The 24561-nt window shown below is 34.1% G+C and overlaps 1 protein-coding gene across 1 annotated transcript in view; it reads right to left on the reverse strand.

Annotated features, from left to right (window-relative positions):
• The window catches only part of LOC145285937 (kinetochore protein NDC80 homolog), a 151103-nt gene that overhangs the window by 121251 nt on the left and 5291 nt on the right, over positions 1-24561 (reverse strand). Inside the window, exon 2 of the mRNA XM_080134443.1 lies at positions 12883-13118. Coding sequence (XP_079990569.1) covers positions 12883-13106 — 224 coding nt within the window. The 5' untranslated portion in view covers positions 13107-13118. The remainder of the gene's footprint in view (positions 1-12882; positions 13119-24561) is intronic.

Below are 24561 nucleotides of genomic sequence, written 5' to 3' on the forward strand. Positions count from 1 at the left end.
AACAACTCCATTTTATTTCAGTATTTAATTTGTGTATTTCTGTTTTATTAAATGCTAGCTTTTTTTCTAGTCCAATACCGGCTTCCATCTTATCTCGAAATTACTTATAACGGCACCAACTTACTTTCTGAAGAACCCCCCCCCCCCCATCAGCCTTTTCTTTTATATCGTAAGCTTCTTAAAACGTTACTAGCTTAAGTTCAGAATAAAATCACGATTTTCTATTAACGGCTAATTTAAAAAAAAAAATGTTTTGAACGCTACTAACTGAAGTTCTTTCAACACAGTTTGCAATTTGGAGACGGAATTGTTTTTGTTGAGATAAGTGATTTCAATCATCCTTTTTATTTTAGATTAAAAATATTAACAACTCCATTTTATTTCAGTATTTAATTTGTGTATTTCTGTTTTATTAAATGCTAGCTTTTTTTCTAGTCCAATACCGGCTTCCATCTTATCTCGAAATTACTTATAACGGCACCAACTTACTTTCTGAAGAACCCCCCCCCCATCAGCCTTTTCTTTTATATCGTAAGCTTCTTAAAACGTTACTAGCTTAAGTTCAGAATAAAATCACGATTTTCTATTAACGGCTAATTTCAAAAAAAAAATGTTTTGAACGCTACTAACTGAAGTTCTTTCAACACAGTTTGCAATTCGGAGACGGAATTGTTTTTGTTGAGATAAGTGATTTCAATCATGCTTTTTATTTTAGATTTAAAATATTAACAACTCCATTTTATTTCAGTATTTAATTTGTGTATTTCTGTTTTATTAAATGCTAGCTTTTTTTCTAGTCCAATACCGGCTTCCATCTTATCTCGAAATTACTTATAACGGCACCAACTTACTTTCTGAAGAACCCCCCCCCATCAGCCTTTTCTTTTATATCGTAAGCTTCTTAAAACGTTACTAGCTTAAGTTCAGAATAAAATCACGATTTTCTATTAACGGCTAATTTCAAAAAAAAAATGTTTTGAACGCTACTAACTGAAGTTCTTTCAACACAGTTTGCAATTTGGAGACGGAATTGTTTTTGTTGAGATAAGTGATTTCAATCATGCTTTTTATTTTAGATTAAAAATATTAACAACTCCATTTTATTTCAGTATTTAATTTGTGTATTTCTGTTTTATTAAATGCTAGCTTTTTTTCTAGTCCAATACCGGCTTCCATCTTATCTCGAAATTACTTATAACGGCACCAACTTACTTTCTGAAGAACCCCCCCCCCATCAGCCTTTTCTTTTATATCGTAAGCTTCTTAAAACGTAACTAGCTTAAGTTCAGAATAAAATCACGATTTTCTATTAACGGCTAATTTAAAAAAAAAAAATGTTTTGAACGCTACTAACTGAAGTTCTTTCAACACAGTTTGCAATTTGGAGACGGAATTGTTTTTGTTGAGATAAGTGATTTCAATCATGCTTTTTATTTTAGATTTAAAATATTAACAACTCCATTTTATTTCAGTATTTAATTTGTGTATTTCTGTTTTATTAAATGCTAGCTTTTTTTCTAGTCCAATACCGGCTTCCATCTTATCTCGAAATTACTTATAACGGCACCAACTTACTTTCTGAAGAACCCCCCCCCCAATCAGCCTTTTCTTTTATATCGTAAGCTTCCTAAAACGTTACTAGCTTAAGTTCAGAATAAAATCACGATTTTCTATTAACGGCTAATTTCAAAAAAAAAATGTTTTGAACGCTACTAACTGAAGTTCTTTCAACACAGTTTGCAATTTGGAGACGGAATTGTTTTTGTTGAGATAAGTGATTTCAATCATGCTTTTTATTTTAGATTAAAAATATTAACAACTCCATTTTATTTCAGTATTTAATTTGTGTATTTCTGTTTTATTAAATGCTAGCTTTTTTTCTAGTCCAATACCGGCTTCCATCTTATCTCGAAATTACTTATAACGGCACCAACTTACTTTCTGAAGAACCCCCCCCCCCCCATCAGCCTTTTCTTTTATATCGTAAGCTTCTTAAAACGTTACTAGCTTAAGTTCAGAATAAAATCACGATTTTCTATTAACGGCTAATTTCAAAAAAAAAATGTTTTGAACGCTACTAACTGAAGTTCTTTCAACACAGTTTGCAGTTTGGAGACGGAATTGTTTTTGTTGAGATAAGTGATTTCAATCATCCTTTTTATTTTAGATTAAAAATATAAACAACTCCATTTTATTTCAGTATTTAATTTGTGTATTTCTGTTTTATTAAATGCTAGCTTTTTTTCTAGTCCAATACCGGCTTCCATCTTATCTCGAAATTACTTATAACGGCACCAACTTACTTTCGGAAGAACCCCCCCCCCCCGCATCAGCCTTTTCTTTTATATCGTAAGCTTCTTAAAACGTTACTAGCTTAAGTTCAGAATAAAATCACGATTTTCTATTAACGGCTAATTTCAAAAAAAAAATGTTTTGAACGCTACTAACTGAAGTTCTTTCAACACAGTTTGCAATTCGGAGACGGAATTGTTTTTGTTGAGATAAGTGATTTCAATCATGCTTTTTATTTTAGATTTAAAATATTAACAACTCCATTTTATTTCAGTATTTAATTTGTGTATTTCTGTTTTATTAAATGCTAGCTTTTTTTCTAGTCCAATACCGGCTTCCATCTTATCTCGAAATTACTTATAACGGCACCAACTTACTTTCTGAAGAACCCCCCCCATCAGCCTTTTCTTTTATATCGTAAGCTTCTTAAAACGTTACTAGCTTAAGTTCAGAATAAAATCACGATTTTCTATTAACGGCTAATTTCAAAAAAAAAATGTTTTGAACGCTACTAACTGAAGTTCTTTCAACACAGTTTGCAATTTGGAGACGGAATTGTTTTTGTTGAGATAAGTGATTTCAATCATGCTTTTTATTTTAGATTAAAAATATTAACAACTCCATTTTATTTCAGTATTTAATTTGTGTATTTCTGTTTTATTAAATGCTAGCTTTTTTTCTAGTCCAATACCGGCTTCCATCTTATCTCGAAATTACTTATAACGGCACCAACTTACTTTCTGAAGAACCCCCCCCCCCATCAGCCTTTTCTTTTATATCGTAAGCTTCTTAAAACGTTACTAGCTTAAGTTCAGAATAAAATCACGATTTTCTATTAACGGCTAATTTCAAAAAAAAAAATGTTTTGAACGCTACTAACTGAAGTTCTTTCAACACAGTTTGCAATTTGGAGACGGAATTGTTTTTATTGAGATAAGTGATTTCAATCATGCTTTTTATTTTAGATTAAAAATATTAACAACTCCATTTTATTTCAGTATTTAATTTGTGTATTTCTGTTTTATTAAATGCTAGCTTTTTTTCTAGTCCAATACCGGCTTCCATCTTATCTCGAAATTACTTATAACGGCACCAACTTACTTTCTGAAGAACCCCCCCCCCCCATCAGCCTTTTCTTTTATATCGTAAGCTTCTTAAAACGTTACTAGCTTAAGTTCAGAATAAAATCACGATTTTCTATTAACGGCTAATTTAAAAAAAAAAATGTTTTGAACGCTACTAACTGAAGTTCTTTCAACACAGTTTGCAGTTTGGAGACGGAATTGTTTTTGTTGAGATAAGTGATTTCAATCATCCTTTTTATTTTAGATTAAAAATATTAACAACTCCATTTTATTTCAGTATTTAATTTGTGTATTTCTGTTTTATTAAATGCTAGCTTTTTTTCTAGTCCAATACTGGCTTCCATCTTATCTCGAAATTACTTATAACGGCACCAACTTACTTTCTGAAGAACCCCCCCCCCCATCAGCCTTTTCTTTTATATCGTAAGCTTCTTAAAACGTTACTAGCTTAAGTTCAGAATAAAATCACGATTTTCTATTAACGGCTAATTTTTAAAAAAAAATGTTTTGAACGCTACTAACTGAAGTTCTTTCAACACAGTTTGCAATTTGGAGACGGAATTGTTTTTGTTGAGATAAGTGATTTCAATCATCCTTTTTATTTTAGATTAAAAATATTAACAACTCCATTTTATTTCAGTATTTAATTTGTGTATTTCTGTTTTATTAAATGCTAGCTTTTTTTCTAGTCCAATACCGGCTTCCATCTTATCTCGAAATTACTTATAACGGCACCAACTTACTTTCGGAAGAACCCCCCCCCCATCAGCCTTTTCTTTTATATCGTAAGCTTCTTAAAACGTTACTAGCTTAAGTTCAGAATAAAATCACGATTTTCTATTAACGGCTAATTTCAAAAAAAAAATGTTTTGAACGCTACTAACTGAAGTTCTTTCAACACAGTTTGCAATTTGGAGACGGAATTGTTTTTGTTGAGATAAGTGATTTCAATCATGCTTTTTATTTTAGATTTAAAATATTAACAACTCCATTTTATTTCAGTATTTAATTTGTGTATTTCTGTTTTATTAAATGCTAGCTTTTTTTCTAGTCCAATACCGGCTTCCATCTTATCTCGAAATTACTTATAACGGCACCAACTTACTTTCTGAAGAACCCCCCCCCCATCAGCCTTTTGTTTTATATCGTAAGCTTCTTAAAACGTTACTAGCTTAAGTTCAGAATAAAATCACGATTTTCTATTAACGGCTAATTTCAAAAAAAAAAATGTTTTGAACGCTACTAACTGAAGTTCTTTCAACACAGTTTGCAATTTGGAGACGGAATTGTTTTTGTTGAGATAAGTGATTTCAATCATGCTTTTTATTTTAGATTTAAAATATTAACAACTCCATTTTATTTCAGTATTTAATTTGTGTATTTCTGTTTTATTAAATGCTAGCTTTTTTTCTAGTCCAATACCGGCTTCCATCTTATCTCGAAATTACTTATAACGGCACCAACTTACTTTCTGAAGAACCCCCCCCCATCAGCCTTTTCTTTTATATCGTAAGCTTCTTAAAACGTTACTAGCTTAAGTTCAGAATAAAATCACGATTTTCTATTAACGGCTAATTTCAAAAAAAAAATGTTTTGAACGCTACTAACTGAAGTTCTTTCAACACAGTTTGCAATTCGGAGACGGAATTGTTTTTGTTGAGATAAGTGATTTCAATCATGCTTTTTATTTTAGATTTAAAATATTAACAACTCCATTTTATTTCAGTATTTAATTTGTGTATTTCTGTTTTATTAAATGCTAGCTTTTTTTCTAGTCCAATACCGGCTTCCATCTTATCTCGAAATTACTTATAACGGCACCAACTTACTTTCTGAAGAACCCCCCCATCAGCCTTTTCTTTTATATCGTAAGCTTCTTAAAACGTTACTAGCTTAAGTTCAGAATAAAATCACGATTTTCTATTAACGGCTAATTTCAAAAAAAAAATGTTTTGAACGCTACTAACTGAAGTTCTTTCAACACAGTTTGCAATTTGGAGACGGAATTGTTTTTGTTGAGATAAGTGATTTCAATCATCCTTTTTATTTTAGATTAAAAATATTAACAACTCCATTTTATTTCAGTATTTAATTTGTGTATTTCTGTTTTATTAAATGCTAGCTTTTTTTCTAGTCCAATACCGGCTTCCATCTTATCTCGAAATTACTTATAACGGCACCAACTTACTTTCTGAAGAACCCCCCCCCCATCAGCCTTTTCTTTTATATCGTAAGCTTCTTAAAACGTTACTAGCTTAAGTTCAGAATAAAATCACGATTTTCTATTAACGGCTAATTTCAAAAAAAAAAAATGTTTTGAACGCTACTAACTGAAGTTCTTTCAACACAGTTTGCAATTTGGAGACGGAATTGTTTTTATTGAGATAAGTGATTTCAATCATGCTTTTTATTTTAGATTAAAAATATTAACAACTCCATTTTATTTCAGTATTTAATTTGTGTATTTCTGTTTTATTAAATGCTAGCTTTTTTTCTAGTCCAATACCGGCTTCCATCTTATCTCGAAATTACTTATAACGGCACCAACTTACTTTCTGAAGAACCCCCCCCCCCCCATCAGCCTTTTCTTTTATATCGTAAGCTTCTTAAAACGTTACTAGCTTAAGTTCAGAATAAAATCACGATTTTCTATTAACGGCTAATTTAAAAAAAAAAATGTTTTGAACGCTACTAACTGAAGTTCTTTCAACACAGTTTGCAGTTTGGAGACGGAATTGTTTTTGTTGAGATAAGTGATTTCAATCATCCTTTTTATTTTAGATTAAAAATATTAACAACTCCATTTTATTTCAGTATTTAATTTGTGTATTTCTGTTTTATTAAATGCTAGCTTTTTTTCTAGTCCAATACTGGCTTCCATCTTATCTCGAAATTACTTATAACGGCACCAACTTACTTTCTGAAGAACCCCCCCCCCCATCAGCCTTTTCTTTTATATCGTAAGCTTCTTAAAACGTTACTAGCTTAAGTTCAGAATAAAATCACGATTTTCTATTAACGGCTAATTTTTAAAAAAAAATGTTTTGAACGCTACTAACTGAAGTTCTTTCAACACAGTTTGCAATTTGGAGACGGAATTGTTTTTGTTGAGATAAGTGATTTCAATCATCCTTTTTATTTTAGATTAAAAATATTAACAACTCCATTTTATTTCAGTATTTAATTTGTGTATTTCTGTTTTATTAAATGCTAGCTTTTTTTCTAGTCCAATACCGGCTTCCATCTTATCTCGAAATTACTTATAACGGCACCAACTTACTTTCGGAAGAACCCCCCCCCATCAGCCTTTTCTTTTATATCGTAAGCTTCTTAAAACGTTACTAGCTTAAGTTCAGAATAAAATCACGATTTTCTATTAACGGCTAATTTCAAAAAAAAAATGTTTTGAACGCTACTAACTGAAGTTCTTTCAACACAGTTTGCAATTTGGAGACGGAATTGTTTTTGTTGAGATAAGTGATTTCAATCATGCTTTTTATTTTAGATTTAAAATATTAACAACTCCATTTTATTTCAGTATTTAATTTGTGTATTTCTGTTTTATTAAATGCTAGCTTTTTTTCTAGTCCAATACCGGCTTCCATCTTATCTCGAAATTACTTATAACGGCACCAACTTACTTTCTGAAGAACCCCCCCCCATCAGCCTTTTCTTTTATATCGTAAGCTTCTTAAAACGTTACTAGCTTAAGTTCAGAATAAAATCACGATTTTCTATTAACGGCTAATTTCAAAAAAAAAATGTTTTGAACGCTACTAACTGAAGTTCTTTCAACACAGTTTGCAATTTGGAGACGGAATTGTTTTTGTTGAGATAAGTGATTTCAATCATGCTTTTAATTTTAGATTTAAAATATTAACAACTCCATTTTATTTCAGTATTTAATTTGTGTATTTCTGTTTTATTAAATGCTAGCTTTTTTTTTTAGTCCAATACCGGCTTCCATCTTATCTCGAAATTACTTATAACGGCACCAACTTACTTTCTGAAGAACCCCCCCCCCCATCAGCCTTTTCTTTTATATCGTAAGCTTCTTAAAACGTTACTAGCTTAAGTTCAGAATAAAATCACGATTTTCTATTAACGGCTAATTTCAAAAAAAAAATGTTTTGAACGCTACTAACTGAAGTTCTTTCAACACAGTTTGCAATTTGGAGACGGAATTGTTTTTGTTGAGATAAGTGATTTCAATCATCCTTTTTATTTTAGATTAAAAATATTAACAACTCCATTTTATTTCAGTATTTAATTTGTGTATTTCTGTTTTATTAAATGCTAGCTTTTTTTCTAGTCCAATACCGGCTTCCATCTTATCTCGAAATTACTTATAACGGCACCAACTTACTTTCTGAAGAACCCCCCCCCCATCAGCCTTTTCTTTTATATCGTAAGCTTCTTAAAACGTTACTAGCTTAAGTTCAGAATAAAATCACGATTTTCTATTAACGGCTAATTTAAAAAAAAAAATGTTTTGAACGCTACTAACTGAAGTTCTTTCAACACAGTTTGCAATTCGGAGACGGAATTGTTTTTGTTGAGATAAGTGATTTCAATCATGCTTTTTATTTTAGATTTAAAATATTAACAACTCCATTTTATTTCAGTATTTAATTTGTGTATTTCTGTTTTATTAAATGCTAGCCTTTTATTTTTTTTTTTCCTCGTACATATGTTTATTTATCCACCGAGTTGATAGCAAAAATTACGAATTATACTCATTTTTAGTTCGTGTGAGGGGAATCTATCACCATACTTTCCCTTAAACACGTCCGTTGGACTTTTATTAAGTACAATACTTAATAGTGATTTTTTTTTTTTTTTTTTTTTTTTAATGGAGAGTAGAAAACGCATTGTGGATGCGTTATCGGCAGCTCCTGTTACTCTCGCTTCTTCTTATTTGTCCCTCAGTCCTCATTTTTTTAAATGAGTGATTTTTCGGACAAAGGGAGAAGAAAAAGCTGTTTTCTAGGTTGACAGTATTTTTGCGAACAGTTGGCTGAGATGGCGGAAATTTTCTGTTTCTATGTCTATCCTTGTAGCCATGTCACTAGTAAGGGTGCTGGAGGTAAACGTTTTGTCTGGGCTGACGTTATCCGCCTGATAGTCAGGGACCCGAACCTTGGATTAACCACTAAGGAGGCTGTCCTATCAGCAGGTGCAAAGTACTGGGGCTGCTGTATTGCCATTTGGTGAATGGATTCTGGACCATGCAGTAGCTTCTGGTGGGGCCTCTCGATGCCATACTAGTGGGTAATTGTTACGGCTTTACCTTATCATTAACTACAAATAAAAAAAAAAATTCTTCGTTTCTTTTTCTCTCTTAATTTCCCCTCTCTGTCCTGCTCTAAGTAAATCTGTCGACCTAGTCCACAAATTCCAAAATTTCATCATGACAAGTTTCAAGAAAAAATACACGATTAAACCCGGTTCCCCAACTTCCAACGTAGACCCCTACTACCATGTCTCCTTCTCCAACATCAGGGGTCTTCGTTCTAACCTTCCAGAGGTTGAAACCCAATTACAGGAGACTAAACCAGACCTTTTATTTTTAAGTGAAACTGGCATTGGACAGGCTATTTCCCTAGATGAGTTTGCAATTTCAGGATACTCTAACTTAACTTCTAAATCTGACCCCCAAGATCGCCATGGGCATGGAATATGTGCCTATATTAAAGATAGCTTTCCATGTGGGAGGGACATCTCCAGGGAAGATCCTAACTTACCCTATATGTGCTTCCGGGTTGCTTTAGCTCACACTACTGCATTTATATTTACTCTCTATCGCCCCCACAACAGTGGAGTTACTATCTTTCAAAGCATATCTGAGAAAATTGACCAAGTCCTTTCTACTTATCCTTCAGCTAACATTCACGTATGTGGAGACTTCAATGTTCACAACGTTGAATGGTTGACCCACTCAAACAAGACCGATGATGAGGGGAGGTTCTGTCATGATTTCTCCATTGCCTATGACCTCACTCAGATTGTTCAGGAACCTACCCGTGTGCCCGATAATGATGGCCAGTATGCGAGCCTACTAGACCTTTTTCTCACAACTTGCCCTGAACTATGTTCAGTTTCTGTTCTGTCGCCTCTTGGATCTTCCGACCACTCTGTTGTATCAATTAAGATAAAAATGAAATGTAATAAGTCCCCAGATGTACCTCTTCATCGTACAGTATATCGATACACTAAGGCTGACTGGGATAGCTTCCGTACATTTATATCTGATCTACCTCTGCATTCCATGTTTAAAAAGGATGTGTCCTCTATAGTATTAGACCTAACTGAATGGTTAATTGTAGGTATTGACCATTTCATACCCTCTAAAAAGTTTCAGAAAAAACCTAACAGCCAGCCATGGTTCTCTCCAGAATGTGCTGCTGCCATTGCGCACAGAAATCACTTTTTCCACTGCTTCAAACGTAATAGATGTATGGAAACTAAAGCCGTTTTCAGGACTGCCAGCAACCATTGTAAGAAAGTAATAAGGAACGCAAGAGAGTTGTATGCTCAATCTGTTAAGTCCAAAGTAGCTGAGCAGCGGCTTGGTTCCCACCAGTTTTGGCAAATAGCAAACAGAATCCTGAACAGAAGCGTGTGCTCCATCCCAACTATTATCAATGGACCTGAGGTAATCTCGTCAGCATCAGACAAAGCCAAACTCTTTGTCAAGAACTTTGCAGCAAATTCTACCCTTTGCGACCAAGACCGCCAACCCCCAATATTTCCTCCTGTATCAGAAAACACGCTATGTGATATACGTATATCTGTACATGATGTTGCGAAGCTAATCAAAAACCTTGATTCGAGTAAAGCAACTGGCCCTGATGGTATTCCAATTATAGTACTCAAAAAACTTCAACCTGAATTAGCGCCCATACTTACAAAACTGTTTAAACGTTGTCTTAAGGAGAATAGTTTCCTATCTCCCTGGAAAACCTCATCAGTATGCCCTGTATTTAAGAATTCAGGTGATCGCTCATCCCCCTCTCAGTACAGGCCAATAAGTCTCCTGTGCGTCATGAGTAAGTTGCTAGAATCTGTGTTAAATACAGAAGTAATCAAACATCTCAACAAAAATAACCTTCTTAGTGACACTCAATATGGTTTCCGTTCTGCTAGATCTACAGCAGATGTCATTACAGTTATATCGCATAGGATTAGCAAATCTCTCGACGGTGGCAATCTTTCTAGAGCAATTGCTCTTGACATATCTAAAGCCTTTGATAGGGTATGGCATAAAGGTTTACTTCATAAGATCGCTAGCTATGGTATAGCTGGAAAAGTCTTCTCAATTATTAAATCATTTCTTTCTGATAGGTTCATAAGAGTAGTAGTTGAGGGGCAAAAATCAGAAGCTCACAGTATTAATGCCGGTGTCCCTCAGGGATCCATCCTGGGCCCAACTCTTTTCCTGATCTACATTAATGATCTTCCAAATCATATCCTTACATCATTTGTAGACATTTATGCTGACGACACTACCATTTATGGTAGCACATCTAAGACAGTAAACGACCAAGTTCTCTCCAATTCTCTCTCCTCTGATCTTGAGCACGTAGTACAATGGGGAAAGGAGTGGCTGGTTACTTTTAATGCATCTAAAACCAAGCTTCTCTCTTTACATCATCAACATTCTAATCCACATTTGTCATCAATTGAAATGAATGGCTCTCGTCTTCAGGAGGCCTCAAGTTTTGACAAGCTTCTGGGCTTGACCATTACTCCTGATCTTAAATGGAACACGTATATCAAATCTGTTGCCAAGGCCGCTGGAAAAATGATGGGATCTTTCTATCGATCCAGTAGATATCTCACTGCTGATGCTATTCTCTACCTATATAAGAGCCAGGTACGTCCAAGGATGGAATACTGTTGCCACATCTGGGCAGGAGCTGCTAGAAAGGACTTGTCCTGCCTTGATAGAGTTCAAAATAGACTTCGTAGCCTCGTAGGAGATGTCCTTTTCTCCTCCTTGCAACCGCTATCTCACAGAAGAGATGTTGCGAGTTTGTCTCTGATGTATCGTTATTTTCATGGAAATTGTTCAGCTGAGCTTCAATCTTTGGTCCCCCCTCGCCAAGCTTTCGCAAGAAACACTCGTCTAGCTGTAAACACTATCAATAATTTCCCCCACTCTTTATCTGTGCCTAAACCTAAACGTAGATTCCATGAACAAAGCTTCTTTCTTAGAACTGCACGCCTGTGGAATTGTCTTCCGTTTTCCTGCTTTCCGGCTGACTACAATATGGTTGTGTTCAAGTCTAAAGTAAATAAGTTCTTGATGAGCCGTTCCATATAAGTTATTAAATTTACCAAATTTTCATTACTAATGATTACTATATTGACCAATTTCTACTGTACACTCTTTAACCCTTATCCTTGAGTGGCCTCTGGGCCTTGATAATGTGGTGATGCCTTTGTAAAAAAAAAAAAAAAAAAAAAAAAGCTCACTCGTTATAACCTTTACTCTGCTGATCAACTTATTTTCACTAATTCTGTTATAGCTTTTCCTCATTTTTTTTAATTCCTAAGACTTGGGGGGGGGGGGGTTACAGTGGTAAAAGATTGTCTATAGTTTTTCTCCAGGAATTAATCTCTATTTTAGTCATGTATATTCATTTGAGCTTAGAGTAAACGATGTTAAAATAGCATTTGTGTTTCTTTCACAACAAAATGATGTCAAAATTGTGTGTGTGTGTGTCTTTCACAACAAAATGATGTCAAAATTGTGTGTGTGTGTCTTTCACAACAAAATGATGTCAAAATTGTGTGTGTCTTTCACAACAAAATGATGTCAAAATTGTGTGTGTCTTTCACAACAAAATGATGTCAAAATTGTGTTTCTTTTACAACAAAATGATGTCAAAATTGTGTTTCTTTCACAACAAAATGATGTCAAAATTGTTTCTTTCACATCAAAATGATGTCAAAATTGTTTCTTTCACATCAAAATGTCAAAATTGTGTTTCTTTCACAACAAAATGATGTCAAAATTGTGTGTGTGTTTCTTTCACAACAAAATGATGTCAAAATTGTGTTTGTGTTTCCTTCACAACAAAACATTGGCTTATTCTCAAAACAGTGAAAACAGGAAAACAAAAAAGGGGCGGATTCAGAATTTTTTTTTAATAATCAGCATTCTATTTCTTTTTCCTCGCCACAGCTATCATAATTCTCTTTTCATCCGCTTTCCAACATGACAGCCACCTCATACACACAAGATAAAAATCTCACTGCCCTCAAAAAACAAAACATTTTTATATTGCCACCTCAAATCATGATACCGCCTAAATTTGCATTTATCTTCTTATTTTTTGTATCTGACAGGTTTCAGGTTCGAGTGCCACTGCTTTTCTACAAAGGGGACACACCAACTGTTGGCGCTTATTACTGTGGTTTTCCACATCGTTATACAAGGGGGGGGGACGTCAATAGCATCACAATTAAATCAAACTAAAAACATTATATTTACTCTTACCTTTTCGACATGGTTCCCCCAATTGAGGATTTTCCAACTGATGTTCGTCCCAAAAGAGAAAATTGTCTATTTTGTCCTGTCGAGAAGCGTCCATTTTGTCCAGATGATAATCGGTCAAGTGACGATAACCTTTTGAGGGGCTGTGGTGTTTTAGCTGTAGATGGTTTGCTTACTCGTCCAGGAGCCATAGATTTTCTACCATCACATGAACTAGAGCGCCTCATATTTGAGATTTACTGAAACAAAAAAATAAATTTAAATTTATAAAAAAAGCAATACAATGCAGAGGTGATCAACACAAACTAAAGCAAAGATATAAATGGTGGAATAAGCTATGCAGATTTACCTTTATTAATACAATGTGGGTGTACGTGTGTGTGTATATATAAATATATATATATATATAATATATATATACTAGCAGAGAGACATGATTGTTTCCTGGGATTGAAAGATGATCAATGAATATTTCACACACCTATATTTTTTATTGTCATCGAAATCCATGAAATCACCCGAGCAGAAGCTTCACATGCCTCCATGCAGTAACTTAGTCCAAAATATATGTTATTCTACATTGCGCTCTAGAGAACCTACTGTTTCTTTTATAAAATTATTTTATATAAACTTCTTTCCAGTTAACGAAAAAAAAAAAAACACATTAAGAAATTTATGTGCAGGGTTTGAACCTACAGACTACATCATGCAAAACAAAACAAAATAATATGCTATCAACTTACCCACAGCAGAATTTTCATCCCCCATGGTTCTATCATTGTTGCTAAGCAACGGCAAGGAAAAAATGGCTTTACCAATGATAGATAAATTAAAATAACTGTTTCAATTATCGATAATTATTGCAGTTATTCTGAGACCAAATTTAATTAAGATCACTCCTAGACTGAAGTTATGTAAATTTTAAAGAAAATTTATTCAGGTATTTCAGAGTTTATAAGGAACAAACTCACACATGCACACACAAAGTTGCATTTATCTACTTATATATATATATATATATATACACACACACACAACCTTGACTACATATTCAAAATCACATAGTATAAGGATCATCAGCCTATACACAGCTTGGTATTATTTGGAAATTTTTCCCTATAGGTTTTCATTTAATCGGATAGAGCTGGGTAGCACATTTTCGCTGGTGGTTTCCCCCACCCATATATATATATATATATATATATATATATATATATAATATATATGTCCTTCACATACAGTACTGTTTCCTTGTATCACAACTTATCAGTGCAGCTAGAGTGCACCTTTCCCTAGCCAGGGATTGAACCATACAACCATCGCGTTGATAGTCGGCAGTTCTACTCATCGGCCCATAGGATCAATGCTCACAAATGATCCCCACATATTTCCATTTAGAGAAACAGTGAGAGAGAGAGAGAGAGAGAGAGAGAGAGAGAGAGAGAGAGAGAGAGAGAGGTTGATCATTTACTGGAAATGTTAATCAGTTTTTATATACAAATCATAATGGATTAAAACAGATTTTTCATAATTAAACAGTTTTTTTTTTTTTTTAATCTTTATATAAAGTTAGAAAAAGTCCAAGCTCAATGAATGTCTTCCTTTTTTTTTTTTTTAAATCTTTATATAAAGTTAGAAAAAGTCCAAGCTCAATGAATGTCTTCCTTTTTTTTTTTTTTTTAATTCCAGAGCAGATAATCCAGTGTAATAAAATAGTTCTCAAAGTTCCAAAGATCAAGTTTTTTTTCAGTTAGTAATTTATTGCTTTTCAAAAGGTAACCAATACAATATTGTTTTATTTGTGACTAACAATGCGGCAAAATTATGTCTTTGTTGCATTTTTAGTCACTTACTCATAAGATGTTCAACTTAAAAAACATAGAAAAAAAAACATTATTTTGAACTTACATGTTTCCTAAAACCAACAAAACTGACAATTTTTTTATTATTACAATTACAAAGATTACGATCATACATTATTTATCTTAACTAATTTCGACTATTTTCGTACCTTTGTGAATTATTATTGTTATAATTATTTTTATGCTACATTTCTATCTTTTGTTTACTTTTTCAAAGGATTACTAAATAGTTCAGAATTCAATTAATTTTGTTAACATCCTCACTAATTATAAGATGATTTGTTATGTGCATATATATTTGAATTTTATATCAATTTTATTTACATTGTGTGTATTAAGTTTTTTTATTTTCATTATTGGAAATAAATTTTTTTCCTCTTTCTATTCTTACATTTATTAATATATATATATATATATATATATATATACATACATACATACATACACACACATACATATACATCCATATATTCACACGCACAATGCATATACTCATGTACACATACATATGTATGCATGTACACATGCACACATATATACATCATATACACATGCATGCATATATACATCATATACACATGCATGCATATATACATCATATACACATGCCTGCATATATACATCATATACACATGCACACATATATACATCATATACACATGCATATATACATCATCTGCACATACATGTATATATACATTATATACACATACATGCATATATATATCATATACACATTTTTTTTTACATAGGCATCACCACTTATCAAGGCCAAGAGGCGACTCGAGGATAAGGGTTAAAGAGTGTACAGTAGAAATTGGACAATATAGTAACCGGAGATTCGGTAAATTTGTTAACTTATATGGAACGGCTCATCAAAAACTTGTTTATGTTAGACTTGAAGACAACCATATTGTAGTCAGCTGGAAAGCAGAAAAATGGAAGACAATTCCATAGTCGTGTAGTTCTAAGAAAGAAGCTTTGCTCATGGAATCTATGCTTAGGTTTAGACACAAAAAAAGAGTGGGGGGGAAACTAGTGATAGTGTTTTCTGCTAGATGGGTGTTTCTGGTGAAAGTTTGGCGAGGGGGGACCATAGAATGGAGCTCAGCCGAGCACCTACCATGAAAATAACGATAAAACAGAGACAAACTCGGAACATCTCTTCTGTGAGAAAGAGGCTGCAGAGAAGAGAAAAGGACATCCCCCACAAGGCTACAAAGTCTATTTTGAACCCTATCAAGGCAGGATAAGACCTTTCTAGCAGCTCCTGCCCAGATGTGGCAACAGTACTCCATCCTTGGACATACCTGGCTCTTATAATAATAGAGAATTGCATCAGCAGTGAGATATCTACTGGATCGATAGAAGGATCCCACCATTTTTCCAGCGGCCTTGGCAACAGATTTTATGTATATGTTCCATTTAAGATCAGGAGTAAAGGTCAAACCCAGAAGCTTGTCAAAACATGAGGCCTCCTCAAGACGAGAGCCATTCATTTCAGTTGATGCCAGATGGGGATCAGAGTGTTGATGATGTAAAGATAAAAGCTTGGTTTTAGATGCATTAAAAGTAACAAGCCACCTCTTTCCCCATTGTACCACTTGCTCAAGATCAGAGGAGAGAGAATCAAAGAGAACTTGGTCGTTTACGGTCTTAGATGTGCTACCATAGATAGTAGAGTCATCAGCATAGATGTCTACGAATGATGTAAGGATGTGATTTGGAAGATCATTAATAAAGATCAGGAAGAGAGTAGGGCCCAGGATGGACCCCTAAGGGACTCCAGCATTAATACTAAGAGCTTCTGATTTCTACCCATCAACCACTACTCTTATGAACCTATCAGAGAGAAATGATTTAATAATTAAGACATTTCCAGCTATACCATAGCTGGAGATCTTGTGAAGTAAACCTTTATGCCATACTCTATCAAAGGCCTTTGATATGTCAAGAGCAATTGCTCTAGGAAGGTAGCCTCCGTCAAGAGATTCACTAATCCTATGAGATATAACTGTAAGCACATCTGCTGTAGATCTAGCAGAACGGAAATCATACAGCGTGTCACTAAGGAGGTTATTTTTGCTAAGATGGTTGATTACTTCTCTATTTAACACAGATTCCAGCAACTTACTCATGACGCACAGGAGACTTATTGGCCTGTACTGTGAGGGAGATGACCGATTACCTGAACTCTTTAATACGGGGCATACTGATGAGATTTTCCAGGGTGATGGGAAGCAATATATATATATAAACAAAAAAAACAAAAAAAACTGAAGAACTTTGTTCCAAAAATATTTATTTATTTATTTTTTAATGGCCAACTACACTGTAAGTGCAGTACTCACTTTATTTTTTCACACACACAGACACACACACAATTCTTAAATCTTTCCTTTCCCAATCCATACTATTTCTATTATTTATTTTTATCTTACTTGTAATTCTTCGTTTTTCTCATTCGTGTCTCTTTGAAGAAGTTTTTTTTTTTTTTTTTTTTTTTTCCACTTTTCGACTTTTGATTTTTTGGTCTGTTCATTTTACTTATTAATCTAATGTCTACCACCTTGTCTGCTTATGCGGGTGACGTCCAAGTTTGATCCGCTCAGCTTGAGTCGTATTTTTCAGCAAACGACGTTAAAGAGCATCGGCAATTGCCGATATTATTTAGTACATTCCCTGCGTCATTGACGCCAGTGGTCAAAGACTTGATCACTGACACTCCTCCTAACTCCACATATGACTCGATAAAACAGGAGTTCCTGCTCCGGACGCCAGTGTCAGCAGAAAAAACACTTCCAAACGTTAGTCTATGACGAGCTCTTGGGAGACCGTTGGCCTAGTGAACTACTCCGGCGAATGAGAGAGTTAGCTGAAGACGTCCCTGCTGACAGTGCCCTTATAAAACAGCTTTTGTTTTCCAGTCTGCCGGCACAGGTGAAAGCCATTTTAGCTCCTATGTTGTAAAAAAAAAAACTCTACCAACGTTGTAGCGGCATTGGCAGATAAAGTTATGGACTTTACCAAGGGTTCTACCACCGCAGCTATTCCCCAGACTTTGGCTGAAGTCTCTACGCTCTCAGCCAAAGTTAGGGACACAAGTCAAGAAGCCATTTCGTTGGCTATACTTGACGCTCTCGAGCGGCTTACCAGAGAGGTGAGAAAGCTGAGTGTGGCTAGATCACAATCACCCAGACGCCGCTACAAGAGCCGTTCGCCATTCCCACACCACCACCGTCACTCTAGCAAGCCAGGACTATGCTTTTATCATAGACGTTTTGGCAAGGACGCACGGCGCTGTACAATGCCCTGTTCGTATTTGAACCAGGGAAATGATCGTTTGTAAAACTGAACATGGCACATTCTCCACAGACCTCCCATAACCGTGCCTATTTTATCACAGACTCCTTATCCCAAGCGCATTACTTGGTTGATACAGCAGCAGCTTGCAGCATTTGGCCACTGAAACTCCTCACCGAAAAGCCGTCAATTTCACTCATCACACTGCAAGTGGTAAATCACTCGTCTATTCCCACGTACAGTCAAATTTCTCGTTCCCTTGACTTGGAATTACGTAGAGCTTTTACGTGGGTTTTGTACGATAGCTGATTTGCCCTATCTCATTACTTCAACCTATTAGTTGACATACGCAGACAACAGTTGATAGATGCTAGTACAGAACTTCCTGTCATGGGTTCAAAATCGAACTTCACATCTATCGGTCCTGTATTTTTCATCGCTTTTGCCGATGATCCATATCATACATTATTAAACTCCTACCCAACTTGAATTTTGTTGTGATTGAACCACCTCACTCAACAGCTAACCATATTGAGACCATAGGTGCTCCTGTATTCTCACGATCTCGACGCTTCCCTGCTGACAAACTTAAAGCAGGAGAGACATTGCGAGCCAGTCTTTGTTTTATCATTACTTCCATGGCAAGTGCTCGTCTGAGCTGCAATATCTGGTCCCCCCCTTCGCCAATATTTCACGATAAACCCCAGTCTAGCTGAAATCACTGTCAAAAATTTTTCCCACTCTTTATCTGTGCCAAAACCAAAACGTAGATTCCATGAATAAAGCTTCTTTTTTAGAAGTGCACGCCTGTGGAACTGTTCCATGTGCTTGTTTCCCACCTGACTACAACCTGGATGTCTTCAAGTCCAACATAAACAAATTCCTGATGAACCGCCTCCTTAACTAAGACACTATCAAATCTCCAATGCTAACGTACTGTACAGGCAATAACCCTTAGCCCCAAGTGGCTTCCGGGCCTTGATAAGTGGTGACTACCTTGTAAAAAAAAAAAAAAGAAAGAAACTACATGTCCACTCTGTTCGATTAAAACAACAAAAAGAAACACAATTGCCACCTTAAGCGAGACCCTTGATAATTGCCCAAAAATTGAAAATTAAACAAAATATTGATAGAACATGACATTTTCGTATAATTGGTGACATTTATTGAATGCTTTTCCACCAGTATTTTGTTACATTGTGACAGATTAGAAGAATTTTATTTGTCTGCACTGAAGTTCACAGAGCATCTGTAAACAAAACACAACCATAAACCCTAACTGGTTCTGGTGTATTTCAATAGTATCAAGTTTCTGGTCTTGGAAAATTTAGGTCATGTGATATTTTTTTGATGGTGTAACATACCTTCATCTAAAAATACTAGCCGCTATTTCAACCATAAATTTTCAAAAGAATAGAAGACAATTAAATCCAAATTATATTGGGCAAACAAAACAAAAGTGTAGTATCTGTTCTTCAGATGCTACACTTCAATTTCTTGTTCTCTGTTAGTGGAGGAGAAATCCTTCACGATTGAGACAATTTTAAATTTTTGTTCCTTTTCTCCACATTAAAAAACAACCTTGGTGTCTAACTCTGTCCTGTGGGGAGTCATTGTAAATAGGAACAAAACAAAAGGTATTCATGCAGAATATGGACCTGCTGGAATAATGACATTATTATTTAAAAATCCATTCTTAACATAGGGATTGTGGGAGTTCTGTTCACTATTCCGTACTTTCACCTAACAATTTAATAAACCAGTGTCCATACAGATTTTCAATGTCCATTTTCAAGGCTTTTCAAAGTTTTTCAAGATCTTCTCCAGACAAAATTCAAGTTTTCAACACAAAATATGGGGTTTCTTTTACGATCTACAGCAATTTGAAAAAGTGGTAAAAAATTAAATATACAACAAATAAATGTTACCCTAGCCAATAACAGTTACTTTGCAACCTACCTGCATCATTTTTAGTAATAGTTTTAAAGTTTTTCAAGTAATTTTAAATGTTTTTTATTTCATCTCAAATATTAAATTTCTTTATGGATTTTAATTTCTAATCAAGATGGCTGCCGTCCTGTCCATTCTTTTTTTTTTTGCTCGGCTGGCCTAAATTTAAATTATTACAATTTCCAGAGGGGGGGGAAGGATTTTTTTATTTATGGTGGTCGCCACTACTACCCTCCCTTGTACTTCTCCCTCCCTTAAAAAAAAAAAAAAAAAAAAAAAAAAAATAGATGGAGATTTTAATTTTTAGCACAAAACTACCTTGGTAGTTTTGTGATAAAGGGGAGTAACTCTTGTATCCACAATACTATGTAATTTCAGAACAATATATTTCGATTTTATTTTCAATATTTAAAAAATAATTTAATTATATTTTTACTTAAAAAATAATAGTATTGATTTCGATTTTATTTTTAATATTTCGACACAGATTTTTACTGGACATAAACAATACAATTTTCAAGGCTTTTTCAAGGCTTTTTTAAAGCAACATACTCCTGATATGAAATGGAACATATACATCAAATCTGTTGCAAAGGTTGCTGGGAAAATGGTGGGATCCTTCTATTGATCCAGTAGATATCTCACTGTTGATGCAATTCTCAACCTATATAAGAGTCAGGTACGCCCAAGGATGAAGTACTGTTGCCACATCTAGGCAAGAGCTGCTAGAAAGACCTTATCTTGCCTTGACAGAGTTCAAAATAGACTTCATAGCCTATTGAGGGATACCCTTTTCTCTTCTCTGCAACCTTTTTCTGAAGAATCGTTGCGAGCCTGTCTCTGCTTTATCGTTATTTTCATGGCAAGTGCTCGTCTGAGCTCCAATCTATCTCACCAAACTTTCACATCTAGCTGAAAACACTATCAATTCTTTATCCATGCCTAAACCTAAACTTAGATTCCATGAACAAAGCTTTTCTCTTAGAACTACACACCTGTGGAACTCTCTTCCATTTGCCTGCTTTCCAGCTGACTATAATATGGTCATCTTCAAGTCCAACGTAAACAAGTTCTTGATGAGCCGTTCCTCTTAAGTAATCCAATTTACCAAATTTCCACTACTAATTACTATGTCATTGTCCTATTGACCACTGTACACTTATTAACTCGTATCCTCGATTGGCCTCTGGGCCTTGATAAGTGGTGACTTTGGAAAAAAAAAAAAAAAAAAACAGTGAAAATTCAAGGATTTTTACAGTCTGTACAAACCCGAGATATCATAAAAATTTAATTTAACTTAAAAATCCTTTCTAAGAAAATAGCACTGTCCAAAATAAAAGTATTAGTCAATTAAATTAATAAAGCAGAATTAACATATAAAAACAGGAAAGACCAGAAACCAAATTTTTTTTAGAAATAAATAAATTTATTACAAAGAAATATAGGTGTTTTTTTAGAGGCGGCAAGATAATTCTATTTTCTTTAATTTGTAAATTTGGCAACTATTGGTTATTTTGAGTTCAACTTGGTTTGGCAATTCATCATGAAGAGACTGGATACCCAAGCAGTGTTTACAAATTGCAAATAATACGATCAATTTACTGAGAGAAACATTTGATGAACGAATAATTTAATGAAATGGACCTGCCAACTAGCCAACGCGTTTGTGCGATTTAACCAAATTAGATAATTTTCTTTGGGGATATACAAAGTCCCATGTCTATGCTAATAAACCAGACACAACAGACTACTTGAAAGATAATATTCGACACGTTATTGGCGAAATAAGGCCCAATTTAATGCATATAGTTTGTGAAAATTAGAACTGTGGGGAGGGGGAGTCATATATGCAAAATTGTATTAAAATTATAAATGCCAAAAATTAATCTTTGGAATAAATCACATATTTGTATGATAAAATTGTTTCTGTGATTTATTTTAAGAAAAAAAAAACTCTTTAAAAAGAATCCCTGATATTTTTCAAGGAATGCTGGAAGAATGCTTCTTTTCTTTGTGAAAAACCTTATCAAAGTTAAAAAAATAATTTAATGATATTTTTTATTAATACTTAAAAAATAATATTTCGATTTTATTTTTAATACAGTCCTGGTCAAAATCATAAGACCACTTAAGAAAGTAAGCTTTTACGCATATTATCGAATTTTTAATCAAACAAATGGTTAAAACCATTGCCAAAAGGGAAAATATGATGGAAAAAAATGAAATCTGCTTCATTTGAAATCTTAATCCTGATCTAATAATTATTTTTTGAAAAACAAACATTTTCACCTGGTCAAAATGATAAGACCACTGATAATTTATCTAACAAAAGGCAATTATAAATTACTAAAAAGGGTCTCAGTATTTAGTATAGCCTCCATTATTACGAATTACTTCAAAAATTCTCTTCGGCATGCTTGCAACTAAGTTTTTTATCAGTTGAGAAGGAATATCCCATGTACTGAAACCTGAATCAAAAAGTTCCTTTATCGAATCATACTGGGTTCCATTTTTGAACACTTCTTTTGTCATCCATCCCCAAAGATTTTCAATGGGATTGAGGTCCGGAGAACATGCTGGATGATCTAATAATTCTATATTATCTGAAGAAAAGTATTCTCGTGCTTGTCGAGAAGTGTGTGTCGCAGCATTGTCTTGCTGGAAAATCCAATTTCTTCCACACAGACGTGGACCTTCAGTCCTGATATAAGCATTTTCAAGCATTGAAATGTACTTCAATGATGTTTGCCGGCCTTTCACTACTTGCAACTTTAGGGTCCCAGCTGACGAGAAAGCACTCCAGATCATTAAAGACCCTCCTCCACATGCCAAGTTGAAAAAGTCTCTTTGGCCAAATTATCATGCCAATAGTGTTGAAATCCATCTAAACCATCTAGATTAAACTTTTTCTCATCGGAGAAAATTACATTTTCCCACTTCTCTTCATTCCAAGTCTGGTATTTGGCGGCATATTTTTCGGTTAGTTTTGTGCTGTTCAAGAAGACGTGGTTTCTGCAGTCGCTTTAAATGATTGAAACTCTTCATTTTCAGATGCCTTCTGATGGTTTTAGGACTACATTCTGCTGCTGTTTGGTTTTTCAATCAACTTGAGCTCATACTAGAGTGTTTTTTAAAGCTTACGGCGATCCAGTGATGGGGTTATTTTTTTTTTTGGTCGACCTGGACTCTTTTTGTGCCCATACTGATCTGGATTTCTTAAAAAATATGTGATGACCGTTTTGCTACAATTCACTTCGTTTGCAATGGATCTATGGGAGAGTCCACCCCCATTAAGCTCAAAGATCCTTCCTCTCTCAAACTCTGATAATGGTTTCCCTTTTGCCATTTATAATTTAGTAAGATGTTTTTTATCCACTAGCAAGTTGCTTTTAGTAACATAGAAAGCTTTTCGTATTCATTTTTTCAAAACTAGCCGATTTTATTAAAGTGGTCTTATCATTTTGACCAGGTGAAAATGTTTGTTTTTTAAAAAATAATTAGTAGATCAGGGTTAAAGTTTCGAATGAAGCAGATTTCATTTTTTTTTCCATCATATTTTCCCTTTTGGCAATAGCTTCAACCATTTGTTTGATTAAAAATTCGATATTATGCATAAATGCTTACTTTCTTAAGTGATCTTATGATTTTGACCAGGACTATATTTCAACACAAATTTTTACTAAACATAAACAATACAATTTTTAAGGCTTTTTCAAGAAATTTTCAAGTATTTTTCAAAGTAATAATAGAAATAAGGCCTTTTTAAGGCAACATACTGTTGATATGAAATGATTAAATCTACACTTATGCAGTATACAGACGGTGGCCATCTTTTGGGGGCAATAACTCCAATTTCTTCTTGATCAAATAACACAGCAAATAAGTAACAAAGAAGATTTTTTTTCTGAACAGAAAAATATTTGAAAACCAAAACATATATCTATATACCTATAAAAGTGAAATTGTCTTGTGTGTGTGTGTGTGTGTGTGTGTGTGTGTGTGTACATTTCCCTACCAAACTACTCTGTCAATTTTCAGTCTACAGACTCGAGATTTGACATAAGGGGTATTAAGATTTGGGAGAAATTTTTTAATCAGTTTTCGGCCAGAAATTTGGCTGTCAAGGAGTCAAAGTTCAATGATTTGACCTTTGAGAATTCTACCAAAATTCTGCCTAAATCTCTTCCAATTGCTCGCAACATTTCCTGACAAAGACATTTTTGCCGGGGGGGGGGGGGTATATTAGCATTCAAATTTCTTTGAGCCATAGTTTGAATATATATATATATATATATATATATTATATATATATTTTTTTTTTTTTAATAAAAACACTATTTCTGTGAAGAAAATAAAATTTTTCTTTTCCATTCTCTGTACTTCCAATATTGCGTGTGTGCAAGATGTCCGGGTTTTTTTTTGTTCTTATAAGTTCTTTGTTCTGCATATAATTTTTTCCTATCCCACTTCTGACACCATGTAATGTTTTGAAGGATTTGTTATAATAAAAACAGACTAAAGGGAAAATATAAAATGAATAACAATTTATTGACCGACTCTTACAGAC

This window comes from Euprymna scolopes, chromosome 10 (assembly GCF_053919585.1).
Source record: "Euprymna scolopes isolate OS-2025 chromosome 10, ASM5391958v1, whole genome shotgun sequence".
Lineage (NCBI taxonomy): Eukaryota > Metazoa > Mollusca > Cephalopoda > Sepiida > Sepiolidae > Euprymna > Euprymna scolopes.